At 40.8% G+C, this 23,019-nt stretch overlaps 1 protein-coding gene across 2 annotated transcripts; it reads right to left on the bottom strand.

Annotated features, from left to right (window-relative positions):
- Positions 1-1,408: 1,408 nt before the first annotated feature.
- On the bottom strand, positions 1,409-22,351 carry sgsm2 (small G protein signaling modulator 2). 2 transcript variants are annotated; one of them, XM_065959964.1, is made up of 17 exons: positions 22,207-22,351; positions 21,690-21,757; positions 21,432-21,595; positions 21,033-21,165; positions 20,666-20,800; positions 16,291-16,465; positions 15,107-15,171; positions 14,078-14,223; positions 11,227-11,355; positions 10,608-10,790; positions 8,578-8,964; positions 8,282-8,406; positions 7,241-7,323; positions 6,370-6,479; positions 6,169-6,265; positions 5,785-5,952; positions 1,409-5,710 (listed from the first exon to the last, which is right to left on the bottom strand). In XM_065959964.1, exons 1-17 carry the CDS (start codon positions 22,320-22,322, stop codon positions 5,622-5,624), a joined length of 2,373 nt encoding a protein of 790 aa, XP_065816036.1. In that variant the 5' UTR covers positions 22,323-22,351; the 3' UTR covers positions 1,409-5,621. The 2 variants fall into 2 exon arrangements, with proteins under 2 accessions (XP_065816036.1, XP_065816037.1); XM_065959965.1 differs by lacking the exon at positions 20,666-20,800.
- Between the last annotated feature and the right edge of the window lie 668 nt (positions 22,352-23,019).

Genomic DNA, 23,019 nt, shown 5'->3' with positions numbered 1-23,019 from the left:
CTTAAAAGTCATTTAATTTATATTATAAGAAACAGCATTATTCTTAATGACAAGTAGTGCAACACTTAAATCAACTTAAAACAATGAAAAGCAGAAGAAAGTTTTACAGCAATATAATTCTAACACACATATCTTGAAGGAATGCAGCAGTCAGGTTAGTTATTGGTTGTATTTGTATAAATCAGATGATGGGAGTGGGAAGCTGCCGAACAGCTTCTGTCTCTTGTTCATTTCAGGGCAACTTGTAGTATTTTTTCTCAGACCTAAAGAGAGTGACTTAACCTGCACCATTTGTGTTTATTCACATTGGTTTACCACGACCTAACTGATATGTTTTAAAAACAAACATTATTGTGTCTGGGTTCAAAAATAATCAAATGGGAAACACAGCTCGGTTCATTTCTGTTCCTCCTCCATGAACTCCATGTCTCTGGGTGAACTTCCTGCTGCTGGTTCAGGCCAGACCATGTCCCAGTATTATGACCAGTTAGTTAGGATCTGTACCAGGATTTCTCTCTCAGCGTTCTGCTTCAGCTGCGGAGCTCTGAGGTCTATCTGTCTCTACTGAGTGACAGCTTCACTGTATCTATCAAGTTACGACTGAAGTCTGTCTTACTACAGCGCTATGAACCCAAAATAAACAGAATTTACTGTGATTACATTTTAATAAATGGGTCCAAAGGTATGCTGAAATAATTACACCATTATGCAGATTTGTAAAAAGTAACAATTAATGATGAGGTTTCATCACAAGACAGCCAAGAAACCAACATTTTAAAAGCTTTTTTTTTCTTTTTATCGGAGGCTGAATTGTCCATGTCTGATGCATCAGGGCCTACTGGCCCAAAAGATTTGATCTGGATGAAAAATAATCCAGATCTTGGAATCTGAGCTGTTTTTCTTTGCTATCCTAAATTAAAGATAATCCATCTTTTGTTCTGATTTTTCAAATAAAACTTGATAGGATAAACCTGACTACCCTGCCCTAAATTAGACAGTGCATTACAAACCTTGTCCACATGGGGGCACCAGAATCCACATAAACTGTACGATCCTAACGTTTGATGAAATATTTGATGGGAACAGAATTATTTATTGCATGAATGTGTATACATTGATTTAAATCACATCCTGAGAGGGCCCATTCACTGGGACTTTGAGGGGGGTCCAGCCATTTCTGTGGGCGGGCCTGATTATAATTATAGGAACCAACCAGACTTTGTGGATTATTATGCTGAACACAGGTATTTAACCCTTTGGTTATACATGAAGTGAATAGTGAGCTTCATAGTAAATTAATGTCCTTTATAAGAAGAATGATAACACAGAGAGTGAAGGAGCAAACACAACTTATTAAAACTCATCAAAACCCTTTAAACGACTAAAAGGAAGATAAACCACAACCCACTCATGAACAAATTGTTGTTTAATAATACATTACATTCAAGGCAAATAATACATCCTTACCAATACATATTCAGCAATGCAATTAATTCATTGGATCTCTTAATAAATAGAAATCTTGAAATCAGTGCACAACATTGAGAAGGAACACTTAACAGTCAACGTGTAACAACGTCTGCACACATTCTGCATCTCTGCACACTTTAAAACTCCCACTAGTGCTGCTAAAACCAACATAAAAAATAGATCTCAAAATAAGGTATATATGTTTATATTTATGGTTCCACGGTCTTCATAGAAATATTAGGATTTCAGTTTCCTATTTACAGCAATATAGACTTTAATGGATCTTCTGAAACGACAGCAATTGCACAGTAGTTAAAGAATCACAATTTTCAAAAATATTGTACACACATAGTAAACAGTCAGTCTTCAAGATGCAGTATGAAATTGCACATTGTCGTCATGCCACAGAGGGGGCTTTTTCAAGGCTTTGGTACACAACGTCCTGATTGGAAGAAGAAAAGGGGAGACGTACATCCACGTCTCCACCCGTTCCTGGGATCAAACTAGCAAGTGAAGAGAGCTGGATCACTACAGTACGCTTCAGGATGGGGAAGACTCTTGGCACTTGGATCACAGGTGCAGGTCCGTGCTGGATGACCAATCAGATGCAGCCGTGTCGGACGTTTTAAGGAGGAGAGGAGATAAAGGGTCACACTGATAAGGGGGAAACAGTATCAAAAATTCCCTTCAAGGTAGAAACATGAATAATACTCTGTGCTGTCACTGTGAAGCCCAAGACCGAGCGTGTACTGACTCGCTGAACACTGGCGAGAGTTTGGCATCAAAAGCAGCAGCTTCTTTTAAAAACAGGAACCGCAAATCTGATTTGTAGCTTAATTCTGTTCTCAGAGGCTGAACTCCAGGCAGGATTGCAACCAGATTTCCTGCTGCTCAGATCTTTGAACATATCTGATGTTTCCAACAGAAAACGAGGATTTGAGACTCTGTATATCTCTACTTTCCAACAGTGATCGGATTCTCCTAAAATAATCATTGTGTGCATGTATGCAAAGCTACAAGCAAAACAAATCATGTTGAAATGGCATTTTAAGGCTATGTGTGGTAAAATTAGGACCATCTTAAAATTCTGTCAGCTGAATCTGGTCTGTTAAAGCCCCACCCAGATATAAAGCTCCAGAATAAAAAACTAAGGACTCCTTACAAAAGTATGTTTTTCTTTGGTTCTACTATTTAGAGGTTTTTGTTTGAATAAACGGAAAATGATTTGTTTAATTGTACACAACATTTCTCCCAACCTCCAAATGAAATGATCTCATTTAGGTCGATAATGAAGACTCGTTAAGATAACTAAAGATGCACTGTTTTTCAGATTTTGATGAACTTTGATAAAAAGTTAATACTCAACAGAATAATCATGTTTTTTTTAACTCAGGAAGAGATCTGACATCAGAATATTTTGTGGTAATATATTAAGTGGTATCTTAAAAAATGCATCAAAAAGACAAGCTGCTGACTTTTTGTGCAAGGAGTGAAATAATGTCAGTGTTAAGACTGGAGGAGAGCATGACCAGACGCATGAAAGCTGCACTTTAAGATCAGGTTTATTCCACTAAATACTGAACTATTTCTGAACTCGTCCTACGTTCAAACATTATTATTCTGCTGTATATACATGAATAAGAACTTGTGTTCGTCTCATTATTCCCAGTCTGATAAATACTAGAGCCAGACCAAATAATCAGCCAGACGATAGTATCGGTTCATATTAGCATATCAAATGACTATCTGTATGGGCCAATTTTATCACAGATATGGGAGGATATCACCAGATTTATTTACCAGTCAAAACGTATTTCATTTGAGTAACACTGTATTAAACCAGCAGTTCTCTTTCACCAGCAGAGGGCACTATATGGATTACAAAAAGCATCATCATTCTCCTGAGCGTCAAGCAGTGATACACAAACATCCACATGTACCCGTATCAGATTTTTTCTCTCCCTAATATTGGTAACTTAAAATCTGAAATCGGTCAGGCCCTTATAAATACTGCATATTTTTGCTATCGTAACTAGTTGTCATTTTACACAAAGGAAATATGTAATAATTAATATTGAAAGTTGTAAATCACTTTACATTTACTATCGGTCTCTTCTGATCATACCAGGGAGTCCTGGGTCAGGGACTTTGACACATGTTCACTGTTGTTCTATCATCTCAGGCTGCAGGTTAATGCAGTATGAGGAGGAGACTTTCAGTCTGATGTAAAATATGCAGATTGAATGTCTCTGCATTTGAGATTGGTGGTTGCTAAAAAAACATATCCTCTTCACCTGGAAGTCTACCTCACCACACCACTTCTTCCATTAGCTTAATGACATGTTGTCAGTTACACAAATGGAATGCTTAATGCTTTACTTGAAACTTTTTGCAACCACATAATCGAGTCACCCAACCTTTCTCCTGAGATGTTACTGTTGTGACAGCACCTTTTAAATCATTTTAATTAAACCCTTTTATAGTGGCACCACAGTTTCTTATTTGACCCATTAATTTATCTATTTATTTAGTTCTGCCTTGCTCTGTTTTTGTACAATTTTAAACAGTTAATTCAATATAAAAGAATGCTTATTTTCCTATAAGACAAACTCAGAGAAACTACTCAAGAGTAGCACCAGAGAAAAACATCATGTTGCAGTGGTCTCTCAGTGTTTTTTGTAGCGTTATGTTTTCAAAATGGTATTTCAACTGAACTATCGACAATTTGATTTATGATAATACTGCAAATAAGAGGAAATGTTCAACAACTTATTTATATTTTCTTGTTCCAGGCAGTAATACAAATAGTTGGCATACTGTATCTTGGACATTTCAACATGATTTTTGAAATGCATAAAAAGAGCTACTCCTCCTACGCTCATTTAGGTCCATTACGCCTGGCTAGTTTAAATCTGTTAAATCATCTGTTAAAAATGTGATGAATACATATGTTTTTCAACCCTAAAAACAATCATAGTTAAAGATATTTATTCTAAAAGGAATGAGCATTAGAACTGTGTAATGTTAGGTTGTTAAATATCTCTTTTCCAGAAGTATTCCTGGAGACACGACCTCAGCCCTGACCTTACACCTTGGTGGTACAAACAGAGATGCTCAAGTTATTTTCAGAGTTTAAGGGGGTGGCCTGTGTGCTTTATTCTCTACTGTTGTGCTCTGTTGCTTCTGTTCTTTCTGTGTTGAAATAAGCATTTTAAATGCTTCCATCACCGATACGCACGCTCAGGAAAGTTGGCTGCAATCCGTTCTGTTTTTTTTCTCTACAGTTTGGCCTCTCGTGGTGCCTCCAAGCCTCACGGTCACTGACGCTCTTCACAGGCACCATGAAGGAAACCCTCCCAAAAGTGCAACTCGGTACGCTGGGCTGTCACTGATAAAGGCAACATTTGTGTGATAATGAACGAAAAGAAAAAAAGAGAGAGGGGAACAAGGGGGTTAAAAACACATGCCTGTTGTAGAAAACACTCATGAAAAGGTAGTTGGCACAGTCCATTTGGTCACTAATGAAAACTTCTTCGTGGCTAAGTCTTCTGCTCCTCTATGTGTGTAAATCCTGCACTCTAGTGGCCTCCGCTGGTACTGCGCGGAGGGACACTGACTTCCTGACAGACACCGAACATGTTCTGGTTCAGAGTCAGGAAAAGGGCGACACTCGAGAAACTTGCTGTATTGTCAGAGCCAATGCTGCATGTGTAAATATGTGTGTGTGTGTTTGTGTGTGTGTGTGTGTGTGTGCGCGTGTGTGTGTGCATGTGTGTGTGCATGTGTGTGTCTGTGTGTATTTTCATGCACGCACACAAGCTCTTGTAAGACTGGGGAGACTCAAGAAATGCGTTCACAGTGTGATCAAACTCACAAGCATGCAGACAGATCCACATGTCTGAACGGACACCATGGGCATTCCATGTGAAGGTTAAATGTAAACAGATGGAGGCGGAGCTCCAGAGCCGGGCCCCCTCAGCAGCATTCCTGCCCCACTCATAGGGCGCTTCACCTGGGCAGGGTGAGGGGACCCGGCCTCCCAGGACCTGCAACGCGCATGGGGAGGCCAGGGAACACTGAGTCTCTCTGAGGGATGAGAGGAAGAGCTGAGTGTCCTTTATATACTCTCGCCCCCTCCTCTTCCTCTACAGTCACTTGTTGTCCATCAGAGACTGGACTCTGTGCACCAGCTCACGGGCTACCTTCAAGATGTGCAGGACATCGTGACGCTCAGCCATCTCTGTGGATCAAACACACTCTTATTAGACAACAATTCCAACAAATGATTTCTTTGCTTTTAGCTAAGTCACGTACCGTTGAAGAACTTGATAATGTCAGTGAAGTCCATGTTGTTATCGATGATGATCTCACGGTAAACTGTGACCAGGGCCAACGCCAGAAAGAGGCCAAAGTGCTTTGAGGAAATCCTGGGAGCCACCCAGATCACCTCCCAGACCGCAAACACGTCCTCATACAGGAGCTCTGCACACACACATACAAAGACACAGAAAACACACTTAACACTTTTTCAAATACTTTAAACCCAACCCTTCTTCTTTGGTTCTAAAGGTACCTTTTTGCATGGTCAATTTGAATAGAAAATGCTTGGGTGTACATATGTAGTCACTTAGACAGGATACCTCTCAAATAGATCAAGAAAAAATAAAAGAGGGGTGGGGGTTAGAATTTGTTGTTCACCTCTCTTAAAGTCCAGCAAAAACCAGCGGTAACAGAAGTAGAAGTGAGTGTAATCTCCGTTCTGCTGCATCAGTTCAAACAGCTCGGAGTCCAGGATCTGACATCAGAGAAGAAAAACAAGGTGGTAAATGAAACGCATGTACACACACACACACACACACACACACACACACACACTTGAAGTAGTAGTTATTTTTTCACCTGGATAAGTGACCTCATGTTGGCAAAGTGTGTGTCCATGGCTCCACCGGTAGGGAAGTTCTGACTCATCCTCTTCATTAGCTGAGTGAAACAGCTGTAGGCCAAGGACTCTGACACACACACACACACACACACACACACACACACACACACACACACACACACACACACACACACACACACACACACACACACACACACACACACACACACACACACACACACACACACACACACACACACACACACACACACACACACACCGGAGGAAGATAAGGGGTCATGCTGCCGTGTTGGTGTAACAAATGTCCATTTGAGTAACTATGTATATTGTTTTAAAAAAGGTCCACCTCTGGAGGGATCCTGTCTGTAATGTCAGACTCTGAGAATAAAAATCTGAGCCTGTAAGTGACAAAAGCTTTTCAGTGTTTGTTCTTTGATTGGGAACTTTTACTTTAATTGTCGTGTTTCAGCCTGAGAGCTCATGTCTTGGCCGTATCTATTAGTCATTAGATCAAAATTATGTTTGAAGAGGGCCGAGGTTTATGAAATATTTTAGAACTTGTTTTAATCAAAGCTGACCAACATATTCAGCAAATGGTAAAAAGACTTGAGCTGGTATAGCCTTTCTAGTCTTCTGACTACTCAATGCACTTGACTATTTTCCTCTTTGTAAATGATAAACAGTAACTAAACCTTACCTTCATACATGGTTGCCCTTGTGTTTGAAATGCCAGTGTGATTTTTTTCTTTAATAAAAATAAGGTATACATGTTTCAGTTCTGATAAGCTACAGAAGCGATCTTTCTTTTACAATGACAGCTATAAGAGATATAAGATACATGGTGCTCTGATGAGTCTTTGTTCTCACCATCATCCAGGATGACCATGAGTGGAGCAAGCAGGTCGCACATGCCCTGAACGTAGCCGATCTCTAAATGCTCCCACACATAGCTGCAGGCGAGAAGGAGACACAGAAGAGCAAAGAAATCACATTCAGCTCAACAGGCTTCATGTTACACTGTGGGTGTGGGTTTTCTTTTCAAAGAGACAGTTTTACATATATGTTACCTTGGTGATAATTTCATCACATATAAGAAACTGACTGCACCAACTGAGCTCCACCTTGGCCATCAACTTACACATTAATGCATCACTAAAAAGAATCTGATAATATAATGTTGGACATTCCCAGAGTGGCATTTTTTCTGCATAATGACTGCTCTTCCTTTTGCTGTCAACATTTTATAGGCTATATGTTTTGTTTTATTTTGAAGGATTATTTTGGGCTTTTTTTGTTTAGAGATAGGACAGTGGACAGAAATAGGGAAGAGAGACAGAGTGGGGAATGACATGTGGTAAAGAAACAACAGGTCGGATTCAAACCCGGGCCACCCGCCCTCGAGGACTATGGTCTTTGCACACTAACCACTAAGCTACTGGCGCCCCATTGCAGACTATATGTTCTGTGCTATTCTGATGCAGACATTTTACATGTAAAACATTTTTTTTCAAACAAAACACTGACATGTAATCACTTTTAAGACAATATGCCACACACTTCTTTACAAAACAAGGAGATAAAGAAACATTAGCATTATTAAAAGTCCTGTTAGTGGCAGACCTGTCCCACTCTGCTACATGTGCTGCAGACAGTCCTGAGAGGATCACTGAGAGGAGCCAGAGAGCAAACTCTACAGGACAAACTCAATGAAGCATTATTTCTGAATCAACCCAAAACATTATTATTCTGACCTATATTTAAACCATATGCTGCACACTGATACCAGTACACTGTACATGTAATAGGCAGTTATAATGGTTTATAATAATTATAATTATGGGCTCTAATTATATATATATTGTGATTATAGCAGCTCTCAGTGAAGGATCTAGAAACACATCCTCATACCTGCACATGATGTTTCGTAATTTCTCCAGGTTGGCTGTGGTGAAGTAATAATAGTTGCGGTCGCAGCGTTGTACGTCTTTGTCTATTCTGTGGAGATTCAGAGCGACTGTGTCCAACAGCTCGATCTGCACAAAGGCAACAATGTTGTTGATATTTAATGGTAAAGTTGTATCAATCAAAGTTAATTTACAGGATTTACAATGAGAAACCTCATCTTGTCCATTAGCTTGTTTTGTTCATAGAAAGAAATCTCAAAAATTCAGTTTAAGAAATTAGTCATGTTTCCTTTTACTCACGGTATACGAGGAGAGTGAAGGTAAGATCCCCTCTGTATCTGCTCCGTTGGTCACCAGTTTGTCCAGCTGGCTACACAGTTTGTCCTCAGTCAAAGACTCCTGACGCCCCCCCAGCACACCTGGAGTGCTGCCCTCCTCCCTGCCCCCCCCTTCCTCCTCCGTGCTCTGCCCGTCGTCTATGCTGGACAGGATCTGGGAATGAGCAGAGGTCACTGAGTAGTTTCTGGAGGAGGGAAGACCCGAGTCGGGGGAGTCAAACTCCACCAGAGGGCGCTCCTCTTGCGGGAGGGCTGCGGGGGGAACCAGGGTGGTCATGGTGGGGGTACTGTCCTCTCCACTGGGGGTCTCCTGGCTCCCTGCGTCCGGCTCATCCACGGACATAAACACCTGAAGAATGACGCAACTTGAAACTGATGTGCTGATGTACAGAGAGTTTATGCTTAAGCTGATGTTCAACCTTTGTCTGGTTTGGGCTTTTACATACACAGCAACTCAAACAGCTTTCAGTGGCATATAACCACATAACATTACAGATATGGAAATAAAAATCACACCAAAAGCTCCAATACACACTCTTCATACATGGAACTCATAGTACGTAAATAAACTAAGTGAAATAAAAGTACAGCTTTGATTTGCTTTTAGCCAACAGTTCACCTTCATTTTAAACTATCTTTCTTCTGAAATTAATTTGATTATATTAAGTTTATTTCCGATTTTAGAAATACGACTCTTAAGCTCATACTGTCATGAAATATGAAATATGAGAAATGAGAGGCTGGCTCCCTTCGTTGATAATAAACGTCACATTAATGTCAAACCATTTTTGTCTTTACTGTTGAAATTGTCTAATAGGAAATGTTCCTCTCACGTTTATGACATTTGAGTTGTGGATCTTAAAGGTCACATATTATCCTCCTTTTCAAAATAAGTCCCAGAGTACCCGAAACATGTCTGTGAAGTTTCTTGTTCTAAATCCACTCTGATCCTGTATTTGATCATGCCTATAAACCCCTCTATTTCAGCTCTGCTCAGAACAGACTGTTTCTGTATCTGTAGCTTTAAATGTAAATGAGCTGACCACGAACTGAACAGTCAGTATTACTAGTGGTATCAATAATGTCATTACTGTCATACTAAGCTTATTCTGTTAATTAACTTTGATCCTTTTTAGGGCACTATTTTTTTTAGTTTAGCCCTAAATCCACTTTCATGTAACGCCTGCCTTTTGTACTAAAATGTCACAGCAACTTGGCACCAGAATGTCCTTCAGGATGAATAAAGTTCCTTTTTGTATGTAGACAAGTCATATGAAAACGGACTAAAAAGCAGAGTGCCGTGGATTGAGCCAAATCTGAGGTTTCAGAAAGGTGACTTTTCTTGGTTAACTTTTACACACTGCTCTCTGGTCTGAAGGTATGACCAAAACAAAATGAGAAAAGTTAGATATGGATAAGTTAAAAAGGCGAATGCAATGGTTGATAGTGTCAAAGGCTTTTTTCAGGACAAGTAACACTGCCTTTGTTATTTCTTTGACAGTGGAAATACTGCAATCTGCTGATTCTATGGAATCTTTTGATCCAAAAGCAAATCATAAACCCATATAGGAACGAATTGTTCTTCAGTTGGTCTACTAGTCGTCCTGCCAAAGATTCATTCAAGAGAAATAAAAAAAGCTGAATAGATGCTTACCAGGTGAAAATCCCCTGCTTTTAAGACTTTTGTAAAGGCTGCCTATTTTTAGTTTTGAGGAAAACAAACAACTCACCCTCTTACTGCAGATGAAGTTGAAATGTAAAGCAGTGTTATGAGGAAGGAGACATGGTTTTTTGGAAAAGTGGAATGTGCAGATCTCAAGAAATGCAACATTAGATCATTAACATCATGCACATCTTTATAATGTTAATGACACCAGTGAACAGCAGGATACTACGTTAACAAATGCTCTATGGGATACATCATCTAACAAGGAATTAGATGTTTGCAGTTTGCTGAATGGAGGCGGTTTTGTGTTTCGTCTGGATTTTCACCTCGTTGCTCAGTGTGGAGTCTCTGTGAACGAGCCTCAGGACATGGCTGTCGATGCTGCTGCCTGAAGAGAGCTTAGCAAAGATGGCCGACTGCATCTCCTTCTCCCTCTGCTTGACGATCACCTCACAGGCCTTCCACTCCCGCATCACCTGCTGGTAGCGCTCACTGATCTTCATATCAATCTGCACAGAAAGAAAAACGTTCTCGTAGATCCAACAGGAATTCTGTTCTGGTTTTCAAAAGGCGCTCAAATTTCACATATATGGGATCTTAACGACTAAATGCACCAAAACGTTTGGAAGTTCTCCGCAGGCAGCCTTTAAACAGGCTGCAATAGTAACGTAATCCTTGATCATAAAAACAAGAGATCAAATTATGTTTGTTTGTTTGTTTATGGAGTTGGAGGTGGTCACAAACTTAGAATAATAATCTGAGCTTGCAGTGGCAAAAACAAGAACTTTAAGTGGGCATAGTTTGATATTGTGTATTTCAGAAAATGGATAATATTGCAGCAGTTACAGCCTGTTTCACGGCTGCCAGCAGATAAAATGTATGGACACTACCCCTAAGGGAGAAGTTAAGATTGTGCACACATGTTAAGGTGTGTGTGTGCTGTACCTGGCTCATGTCTTTTTTTCCCATGCCGAACTTGTAGTGTCCCAGCAGGAAAGGCCAAACCTCCTTTCTGATTTCGTGCTGCACTCCGCCATAATACACCAGCCGCAGCAGCTCCAGCTCCTTGTAGTTCTTAACACAGACAGACAGATAAACAGGATTTTAGGAATATGACTCAAAAGAAGAATAAAAAAGGTTGACAGGAAGACGACACTTGACTGTGAATGGTGAGAGGAACGAGACTTAGAGGGAGAGCATCAATAATGAAAGAAGAGAAAGAGTGATTGTGATCTGTACAGAGGAAGACACGCATGACTGCAGAAGATAAAGGGCACAGATGTGAATAGAGGGTGAATTAGTAATGACGGCTGTATTTGAGCTAATGAATGATTACAGTGGATAGTTTAATAGCTGTGACGGTATCACACTGCACTCTGTAACACACCTCATCTCACTGAGACTCATTAAACTTTCATTACAGTGTAGACGAGAGTGGCGAGGGGAGGAGACCAGAACATGTTCTCTGACGTTTAATAAGTATACGCCTACAGAGAAGGAAAGTGTGTCATGGAGGGAGGATAAATCTATAGAAATATTTTAACTCAATTCCAAAGTTAGAAAAGCTTCTATTGGGTTAAAAACTCAGTAAACAGTTTGATAGTCATTAAAAAGGTGTGGGTTTTTATTTTAATCTTCACATTATTAAAAGGTTATTATAGTTTATAATATTTCTTTATTTGATTTATTTTAAATATGTTTTTGGGTCTTTTGCCTTTATGAGATAGAACAGCCAAAGAGAGACAGGAAATGTTGGGATGAGAGAGCGGAGGATGACTTGCAGCAAAGGGCCGAGGTCGGATTCGAACCTACGACCACAGAGATGAAGACTAAGCCTCTGTACATGGGGACACGACATAACGACTCGGCAATCGGCACCCCATATTTCTTTATTTTTTATTAATGTTTTTTTACTTTTTGTTTTCAATTTCACTAAGTTTTCATCAGTATTTAAAGCTGCTTTAGTTGATTATTTTCTTTCTTGAAAATGCTTAGTTTTACTGTGGTTTTATGAGTTAACGCACAGAAGTCCTATGCAGACATACAACCATAAATATTGTATTTATTACACTGCTGCCTGGTGATAACGAGTAATTTCCATTTGCTTTCTTGAGGTTTTGTCTTATGTATGTCGTTAAATGAAGATAACAATGTTGATTTTCCCATAATAACAAGTTACTTCATCAAGAGCTCGAGAAAACGATTGAAATTAAGTCGTTATCATGAAAAAAAAAGTGATGTTATCCCAAGATAATGAGATAATAAGCTGACATCTTGACAAAACAACCAAATGTAATTGTTATTACATGAAGACGGAGTGAAATAAAATGTAAAGAAGCATGGTCACATGGTCTTCTGTATCAAAGTGTTGACTGTGGGGAGGCGTTTAACTTAAGGGGATACTTCACCCATTTGCATTAAGCTTTGTATCATTAGAAACTTGGTAGTATTTTTAAATGGTCGTGCATCCCGCCCTCATTTTCCCCTGAGACGGGAAATCTTTGTATTTTTAAGTCTGACAAGGAGCCTCTGATGATGCAAAAATCGTAATTTTTCGTCATCGGAAGCTGTTGTGGTAAGCAAGGGTGAAACTACTACTAGTTCCTCATTTTTTCGACCACTGAAGCTACAGACCAATCACAGATCAGTGGGTGGGACCTCACTCCCCGAAACGAAACTTAACGCCCGCCATATTGCTTGGAAGCTATGCTAACAGGCTCTATGGAGAAAGCTGATAATGGCGTTGATATGTTTCAACTTCAAACTGAGATGGATGAAGGGGATTTTGAAGGTCTTTTGCTCAAATCGGATGTTCGTGGCTATCTCTATGAACCGCAATATAGCAGCGATTCATCTGCTGCCGACAGGCGGGTAGCTCGCCACCGGCCGCAGCAGCTGAGCCGGCAGCGGTGAGGACGAGGAACCCGGGGGCAGCTAGAGCTGGGGCGGACTGACCACGGTCAAGTGAGCCGTCTTGCAAAACCCCGGTCAAGCCAGCCGCCGCTTGAAATATGATCTATACAATGAATTACAGTACGGGTACTTGGAGCGCGTGAAAAGGAGGTATGCGGCCACGTATTTCGAAAACTTGTTATTGTATATAAAATGAAAATAAAATAAGAATTTAATTACAACAATTGCAATAGCCCTTTTCATTTTAAGATGATTTTACTGAATAGTTGTTGAGGTAATTCAAGTTTAATTTTCCTTAAATTTCATTGAGGACTTTGGTATTTTCGTCCTATTCAATATTTTATTTTGAAAAATCTATGACAGGTGACAAAGATCTGTCAATGGATTCTGGTTCCTCATGTCCCTGACTGTTGTCATGAGAATTTCCACAACATTCACACTAAAACTCCTGGCTCTCCACAATAGATACCGCCATCATCTCTGGGAGTGATTGGGCCAAACTCTCATCTAACCTCTGGAGATAAATCTTTTGCTCCTCATTATTCTTTTAAGGAACTTTCCTCACAGGCTGCATCAGCCCTTTTCCACTTCATAAATTTTCACTGTAATTAAGACCAGCAAAGCCCTGACTCAGCATCAATAACATGATATGTATAGGTTTTGATCAATACCAACAATGACTCACTGATGATTTAGCATTCTGCCTGCTGTGACTTTTGGCTTTATCATTCACTGATCTGCTGATGAAGGGTTTTGGTGGTGTCGGATGGTTACAGGAGAAGATTAAGGTGCTTTTTATCTTGTAATTTGTCTGTCACTATCTTATAATAAATGTTCTTGTAGACTTTTAATAACTGTACATTCCTTTCTGCTCTCCACCTACCTTGCAGTCTTTCTGGTACTTGCTCCACACCTCTTTGCTGAGACCTCCGGATGCCTCGCAGGGTCTGTCAGGAGGGACGATGTTGTGATTGACCAGAGCTGACAGGTGAGTCCGCACAGTGGACAGATGACGACAGTAGGCCAGCCCTGATGGACAGGTGAGACATGTACAGAGACACACGAGGGACATTTAGCCTTTGCAAAGTCAAGTCCAGACATATATTTTTTTTTTTTTTTTAAATAAATGTCCCAAATCGCGGAAAAATACAACTCCCCCAACTGTGAGACATTTAATACTGTGATTGTTAAAACTGAAGTTGGGAGTTTCTGTGATTGTTAAAACTGAAGTTGGGAGTTGGGTTTTGAAGAATTTAACCTCGACAAAAGTCTCAACTCAGGCAAGACAGGCAAGCATTTAGCAAATATCCCATACAGAAAGTACAGCACTAAAAGTGACTGATTGATACAACTAAAAGGTTAAAAGGTTCTTGTAGCATATTAACAGCTAAGAACCAATCCAGACAAAATAAAAGTCTTACGCTGTTTGAGAACGTAAAATGTATGTAATGTAGCAACACTGTTGTATTTGTCTTAATGTCTACACCTGCTTTAATTTTTAGCCTTATTTTTAATTTTTTGCAGTGTTAAAGGTGTTATGACAATGGTCATATAATTGGTTGAATAATTAGCTCTTCAGGCTACTGCTATAATATATATATATATATATATATATATATATACATATATATATATATATTCAAACAAATGTAAAGGTTTATTCCATTACAGTATAATATGTTTTTTTTAATCAGATCGAGGACACTGCTGCATTGAGGCATAAATCATTTTCTATTAAAGTGACTTTAAAATATTTGTTTCTCTACATTGGGAGTTCAATGTTGCCTCTGTTTCCTGTAGGTGGATTCTTAAACTTAAGAAAACACATTTTAGAGTTGTCTGCTCGCTAAATGTAAACCGTATGTTAAAAATGACTGTACGAACACTGTGCAGTGGAGCAGGAAGGACTTACAGCCATAAAAGGCTCTGGACACTATCTGCCTCTTCATATTTTGGCAGAGCATCTTAAGAGGAACACTGTGGGAGAGAAAAGAAATCAACCATTACCAAGTGACTGCGGATTGTAAAAGCTTTTTAAATGTTTTCTTCACACACAGAAACCATTGATATGGCTGAAAGTAAAAGCTGCCTTATGCATTTTCTTTAACAGATGAATGGACTAGATACTACCTTCATGAATTCATTAATATTTTTGCTGATTCAATTGGCCTTAACTTTGATTGAGCTTATGATGTGACACCAGTGGCATAGCAGTCATTTTTTCTCCTCATAACAAAGAAAGCCCCTCAAGGTACACTCTCTACAGCACCTCATTGTACAATTGTAATATATGTCTTTATGCCGATGACACTGTCATGTACTATCAAGCAGATTCTCTTCATGCAGCCGTTCATAAACTCACACTCTGATATGACTTTAATGAAAAACACTTTCATCACTTCAAACTTGTCTTAAATCTTGCAATAACAAGATTTTTTAAAGAATGCAATAAATATTATCTATGATAGGGAAGAAATGTGATCTTTTAATAGTATCATAATACTGAGATTCCAGTAATTTAACAAATATGAGTCGTTTGGGTTGAGGAAAAACATACTTCCAAAAACTACTGACATGCTGTTATTAAAAACAGAGATAAGACAGGGCTTTCTATATGGAACTTTCCTTCGGGATTAATACAATTCTATCTTATCTCATCTTGCCTTAAATAAACTTTTTTTAAAAACTTTTTTACAAGATAAATAATTGCCTTAGCAGTTTTTCCATGCTGCTGGATTATAAAGATGTTATTTAAGGGAGGGCACATTTAAAAAAAGGTATGTTCTTCTTTGTTTTGTTTCATAACACTGATAAACCTCACCTTCACCTTACAAACTGGCAGGTGTTTGAATGAAAAAACATTTAAAACATTTTTTTAAAATCCAATAGTATGCATCCTAAACTGCAGAAAAGATTCACTGAAACATCCCTAAATTCAGAGTTTTAATTCTATAGTAAGCTAGAAGTTGGCTTTTAATGTTATGCCATGATTTCAACACATCGGTCTCCTTTGTCTTTAGACTAAAAATGTAGATCCCGATAAGAAAACATCGCAGCTCTTTTTGACAGGTGAAGGAGTTTTTAATGAGGCCTTACGTGTGAATGTCTAACGTGTCATGTATGCAAGTACAGCCGGACTGGAGATCAAATGACAAGTTAGTGCCGGCCGTGGTGCAGGACTGGCACAGTAGCTCGTGAGTTGTAACTTCAGCCTGTTGCCACGACGACGGGCTGCCTCCAAAACCCTGCATCTCCATCATGTCCCCATGGTCTAAAAACCAGAGAGAAGTGCAAAAGTAAGAAGACAGAGAGTCTGTGCTTGGAGACTAAATGAACGCTGGTGTTTTCACGAGCTACGTTCTTTGTTATTTCATCAGCTTCACACTGGCTGTGTTCTCTGTTCTTACATATTATGACATCGGTCCCTCAGCTCAACCATAAATACATCTTTCCATGTATTCTTCTTCATGACATCAAGAGATGAGGAGATGGATGGAAAGTTCTACACTCATGTTTACATGTGAGAGCTGGAAAAGCAAGCCAAGAAGAGAGGACACCAAAAGATGAGAGGGTGGGAGGGGGAGGTGCTGTGGGACAGACAGGCAGAGAGGATGCTGGGAAGCCATGCTGGTTCAGCTCGTTCAGAGGGGAGACAGAGGAGACAGCAGAGCTCAGGGACGCCTCAGACAAACAGGAGACAGGAGGTGGAAGAGGAAGAAGAGAGGGAGTGAAGGAAGAAGAAGAGGAGGCAGGGGCGAGGCTGACGCTCAGGCCATGCAGGATGCAAAAAGCTAGAACAAGACACCAAAAGAAATCTCATATTCTCACAGATAGCGAAAACAAATGGACACCAGTCAAAAGGCACACAAAGGGGAGGAGAAATCATAAAACTTCAACATCAAATAAATGCTCTTCACCTTAATTCTTCAGGTTGGAGCTGATGACCTGTCATAAATATGAAGCTGCGCTTTGGTCATTAATTTCCCCCAAAAGCAAAAAATATTAAGAACAAAAAAGCGAACAGAAAAAATGCTGCTGGGGCGAGGCCGCCATGTGGCCTCTTTACTTTATGACTAGACGTGATCAACAAGTGTTTTTGACTGCTCACACAAGGACTCCACGTCTCTACTACTGCGGAACCCCACAGGACCGTAATGAGAGGGGTTAGGAAGGGGGCTAGGAGACAGGAGAGGGGAGGGTGGTGGTGGTGGTGGAGGGGGGGGGGGGGGGGGGGGTTAGTGAAGAATTACAGTGAACAGCATCGCAGCAAACGACTGCACAAACAAGAGGAGAAACAACTGAGGAATTCAGAGAGAGAGGAGAGAGAGAGAGAAATCGAAAGGAACAGATGTGGAAACTGTGAGAGAGGATTTCCCATCACAAATATGCAGAAACACAGAGTCGTTCTCTTAAGAAAAAAAACAAAGAAAAAGGTGCAACTGTCCCATGCAAAAACTGTCAAGCATGTTGCAAGTGAGAAATGAAAGGACAAAAAGGAGGAAACAGAGTCAATTAAATCAAAAGGTGTGCAGAAAACCAAGCAAATCATCAAAGCACTTCTTTGCCTCCGCAGCGTAACCCCAACAGTGCTGAGTCATGCTAAACCAGTTCACGTCTCTTTAAGACAGTCAGCACTGCAAATCCCAGAATTCAAGACAGCATGTAAGGCCTTGGCCTTAACAAGAAGCCGTGGGGAAGTTTTGTGATCGGACCAGGTGACGAGGGTGCAGTCACTCTCCATAACGTTAAATCTGTTTATCGTCAGTGTGTAAGGATCCCTGCCAAGCTTAATCTGTGTGTGAGCAGTGGGACAGAAAAGAGGCAGAGGAGGAGATTAGTATTAAGCAGGATGAGTGTCAGAGGAGTGTTTCAGCAGCTGCTGTGACATTTACTGGAAGTCTCACAATATTTATGACTAATTATCTAAAGACTCAAATTTAATTGTGCCTGATTAAACATCCAGCGACTTAGAACTTACAACTGTTATTTATCTGACAGCCAAAAGGGGATAGTCGCAAACACAAGATGTGTGTTGTGTTCATATACCGTGCTACATGTAGCATTTGGTAGCATTGTTTTTATAACAGTGTGAAAGCTTTGATAGGCAAGTGAGCAAACAAAATCTAGCAACATAGAACATTCATTAAGTGTTTTACTTTATAAAGTCCAACATCCTCCTTCTCTTGCGCTCTGTTTGGGTCTCCACAAATTCATGACATCTAGGGATGTGCGCCATCAGCCAAATAAAGTATTGAATGTCACCCTCGCTAATATGCAACACAATGACTGATCAGTTAAACTAACTGTTAATATTTGTATGAATGTAGGCCCACAATGCCGGTCAATAGTTGTGGGTAAGCTGTGATGCAGCCCCTGGCCACTAGTCGGCGCTGTCACTCTGGTTAAGAGGCCTTTTCTCCGTGCTCTACCACCTGGATGTAAACCAGCACAGTGGATGGATGGCATCTGGTAGGTGCAGCAAGGGTTTCCAACCGTTCCTTAAAGGTCCCATATTATGCTTTTTCTGGTTGTATATGCTCTTTAGTGTGTTTTCCAAGTGTCCTGTGCATGTTTAGGCACATCTATATGCAAAAATTCAAAGTCAGCGGAAACGAGGCTTCTCCTACGTCCTCCTGTTAGCTGTAGCATTAGCTGCATGTAACGCTCGGTTCTAGCCCCCCTCCATATAAATTTGTCAGTGCGTCGTCATTGTCAGTGTGAGATCACTGATCTAAGCCCATTGGCTCATTGTGGCAAGCCCAGCAGCTCATGTTGCACGCCCGTTAACTTCTGTAGCACGCCCACGATATGCCAGATCAGACTTGGCACACATGGGGACTCTGAACGTGGGCACTTCGTCACAGAGCATGACAGCTACTTTACTGACTTTACAGCTTATTTTAAGTCATTTTAATCAGACACAGCCATAAATAAATAAAATAATAAAATAGACGCGCGGCCGAGTCCACAGGCGAGTCCGCAGCCGCACATCGGAGAACAACACATAGAACAATGACAGCTACTTTGTGGCTTATATTGTGTCATTTTAGTGTCAGATACAGACATGAAACTCTGGATTTCTCCATAATGAAGGTTGTCAGTGTTGTTTACCCGCGTGCTTGTGCATGAAGTGTACTGTGCCGAAGCACACCTCTTCTGAAGTGTGCCAAAGACAAGGAAGTGTACCGTGCCTGAGCACGTTACGGAGCGGTCACACTGGTCAAACGAACTGGATTTAGGGTTGAAGCGTGCTTGGGCACGGTACGGATGGCCAGTGTGACCGCGCTCTTAGAGAGAGAGTCAGAAGCGAGCCGGTGCATGGAGCGGCAGTACATGAGAACAGACACTTTTTTAGAACTTTAGCTATTGTGAACATACTTTAGTAGGTACATAGATTAAATATATGAACCCCAAAAAGGGCATAATATGGGCTCTTTAAAATATGGAATCATCTTAGAATATTTTGAAACAAAAAGACATGTTACTTAATGAACTATTAGGAACTAATTTTGTTCTGTATGTCAGCTATGCCTGCTGCAGTCTCTTCCTCCCTCTCTTTCTGCCTGGAATGCGCTTCTCGTTGACCAATGAGACAGCGCTGTGTCAGTGATCACGTTATGTTCTCGTTGACCAATAGAAAGCGCTGTTGCTGCCATACTCAGCTAGTTTCAAAAACATGGCTGAGACGCTGTTAAAAGAAAGTTATTTAATCTAATTTATTAATTTCAATTCCAAGGAATGAAAAGATGCTATTGTGCAATGTAAAATAATGTTGTTTGCATGACTGAAGAACATGTTACATGTTTAAAGAAGGTTACTAATAAGTCATGCAGGAGTAAGGTGTTATATTTGTTAACCAGTCATTAAAACATGTTTTCTGGCTGCAGGCTGAAGCAATCTACTGTGATTCTAAAACCTGTTGTACCCGTTAGTCATTAATAAGTCATCATAATAGAGCCCAGGTTTCTTCACTTGAGATTCCCCTTTATAGACCACAATGGTAATAGCCTATAGATCTGTCAGAGACTATTAGACTTTTAGTATCTAATCTACAGTAAAGTTCCACTGGAGTCTCAGATTTCATGCTCTTATATATACTCATAGATTAGTTTTGTGTTATTTTTGTAAGTATTTCTTCATTTGACTATTAAGAAAATATGAAGTGCATAATCATGTCACCAAAAAACAACTTATATAAGGTTGTTTTTCAGTTCTGTGTTGATCAACCTGTGTCAACGTCAAAGCTCCACACTGTTGGGATCGGCCTCAGATAGCACACACACAGGCAGACCAAGCTGGGGAGGACGGGTTGGGAGGACGGGTGCAATCAGGGGCCTGATAGAAGAGGGGCGACAGAGTGGGAGGCAGGGAGGACGCCTGAAGCCAGGGTGAGTTCTCAGGAGAGGGTGGGTGGGTGCTGTGGGTGGCTGGGGTAGGGTGGGTAGGGTGGGTGTGTTAAGGTGATAAAAACCTTTCATGACATTAGGGTCTGTGAGGTTCCGCGAGCAGATCATTGAGATCATTGCATGGAGCCTATCTTCCTCTTCCTCGTCGTCGTCCAGCGACGGAGCGCGGCTGCCCGTGGTGTGGTGGTAGTTTATGGTGACTGTGTGCACCAGTGGGACGACAGAGAACACAGTTAGAGCAGAGCCACCCTGCAGGCCCGAGGAATTGTGGGGGAAAAAACACCAGACTTCACGCACACTTTTAAAACACCTCAGGGAAGACAAAATCCAAGCAGTTATACAAAACGTATCTTTCAGAATGGATTGGAAGATTCGATTTCTGTTGTGCCCAAATGCTGATACTTCGATGTGCAATGGAAAAGTGTTACTCACTGGCGTCGTATCGGTATCCAGGGTAAACAATACGAAACACGTAGTCGGCAGCTGTCTCCTCCTCACTGTTCCTGTCCTGGTCGATGAGCCGAGCACAGCTGTTCCTCTTCCTCAGTTTAGGAAACACTTTTCCCTGCAGAACACACATTAACCTTTGAGTTCAGAACAGGCTTTTTCCTGACTTATTGTATTGTATAGTGTCATATAACACAATTTTATGCCTATTATTAACTAAAAATAAAATGATGCTCACAATCTCATTGAACACACATAATCTACACTTATGGCTCTTGTTTCAGTTTAGCTGTTAAGGATTTTCATTAGAGGCCTCCATCTAAATTGATCCTTCAGCATCGACACCAAACGTACAAACGTATCCTCAAGCTAACCGAGACCTACCTTTCCTTTCTGGGACCAGAGGGGGGGCTCCAGCTGACCCCGCGGTAAAAGCCCGGTTTCCAGACAGGAGAGGAAGGCCAGGAGGTGACCACCAGGGGGGAAAAGAAGGGGCGGCCGCTGGATCCCATCCTGACTGACCAGAACAAGCGTGCCTCCACAATCAGCTGGTATAAGATGAGAAGAAAAGAAAGGAAAGATATAAGAACATCATATAGATCCACTTAAGGATGTACTTGTACTTGGTAGCAGCGTACTCACGTCGTTGGTGACAGTGGATGCAGACTATCTGGCGCAGAGGGACGGTCAGTGCGTAATCCCAGTAGATACTGATGGTAGGAAGACGTGGTGTGAATAAAGCTCCATGGGCCGTGGTTGCATTTCAAATAATTTGAAGAGTTATAAGAGGATAGTCTGGTATTTTTGATTCGAGGACCCTTTATTTCATCATTTATGTGATGTAAATGGCAGGGGGGCCATATATAACTCTGACACCTAGCGCTTAAAATGGGTACTGCAGTCCAAAGAGAGCTCCCCCCCGCCCCCTCCTTCGCGGACACTGTAGCTTCAGTGTTTGGCCAGCTTTGCATCGGTCTTAAAATCTTTTTGCGTTCTAGCCTCTCACCTTTTTTCAAAAGCATCTCTAATGTTTATCCTAGTTTTACCACGTTTCTACGTCGTCGGGGTGTCAAGTTATTAAGTAACTTTTTTGTCTCACAGGAAAGCGTGAGATAATTTTTAAATTGTCTATAAATGTATCGGAGCGTGTTTTGTCTACCTCTTCTCCAGGTCACAGTCTCCCAGCGTGCCGTTGATGAGCTTGTTCGGCGTCCACTTCAGGGTGAGGTTTTCTCCAGCCTGGTGAAGTGATAAGTAGCCCCGTAGCACCTCCATGTCTTTCTTCTATTAATGGTGGAAGAAGAGGAAGAAGGATGGGTTAGCGGCTGGATGTCAGACTAGGGAGTTTAAAGGTGTCAGATTTGGAGCATAAGACATAAAACAGAAAGTTCAGACTGCACCCTCGATGAAACCATTTTTTTCAAAACAACTGTTGAGGGACGTGCTGTGAATTCCCCTTAAGCCTGCTTTAAAGACGTAGAGGTCAAATGTTCAGCTAATTAGTCTCATTAGCTTGTTTTATTTTGACGAGCAGAAAACATAAAGAAGCAGTTTCATTAAATGCAAGCTCAAATTGATCACAAAGTGGTCGCAGGACATAAACATCATCAACTCTCCTGCTTGCTTATAGGGAATTTTCCTGAACATTTTCATCTGCATTCACACATTGGCTCACCCGAATTCTTGCAGAAATTTTACTTTGGGGCTGGCAGCAAAACATCTGCATAAAGTCAGGGGTAAAAAATTGCCTTCAAACATTCAGTCCACCCCAAACATTTCAGGAAATTTGTAAGGAGTTTGTTTGTAAGTGTGAAAAGGCTATAGGATACTGGTGAGATACTGAAGGAAGACTACAATCATATACAAATACAGTTAGCATGCATACTGTAGCGTGCAGTGTGTGCCTGCTCAGGCATGTGTGTTAACATGTTTGTGTCAGAGGCCGAACTCTGTGGGAGGCAGATTTATGCTT

Source organism: Labrus bergylta, chromosome 11 (assembly GCF_963930695.1).
Source record: "Labrus bergylta chromosome 11, fLabBer1.1, whole genome shotgun sequence".
In the NCBI taxonomy this organism is placed as follows: domain Eukaryota; kingdom Metazoa; phylum Chordata; class Actinopteri; order Labriformes; family Labridae; genus Labrus; species Labrus bergylta.
The sequence above is the reverse complement of the archived record's forward strand: the minus strand, read 5'-3'. Positions and strand labels throughout refer to the sequence as shown.

Bases quoted from the DNA above. Each gene is read 5' to 3' on its own strand.
- sgsm2 (XM_065959964.1), bottom strand. From the start codon at position 22,322: ATGGAGGTGCTACGGGGCTACTTATCACTTCACCAGGCTGGAGAAAAC. The intron at 6,480-7,240 runs GTGAGAACAAAG...TGTGTGTGTCAG, and splicing joins CATGGTCATCCTGGATGATG to AGTCCTTGGCCTACAGCTGT. The intron at 5,953-6,168 runs GTGAACAACAAA...GTGTGTGTGCAG, and splicing joins TTTGCTGGACTTTAAGAGAG to AGCTCCTGTATGAGGACGTG.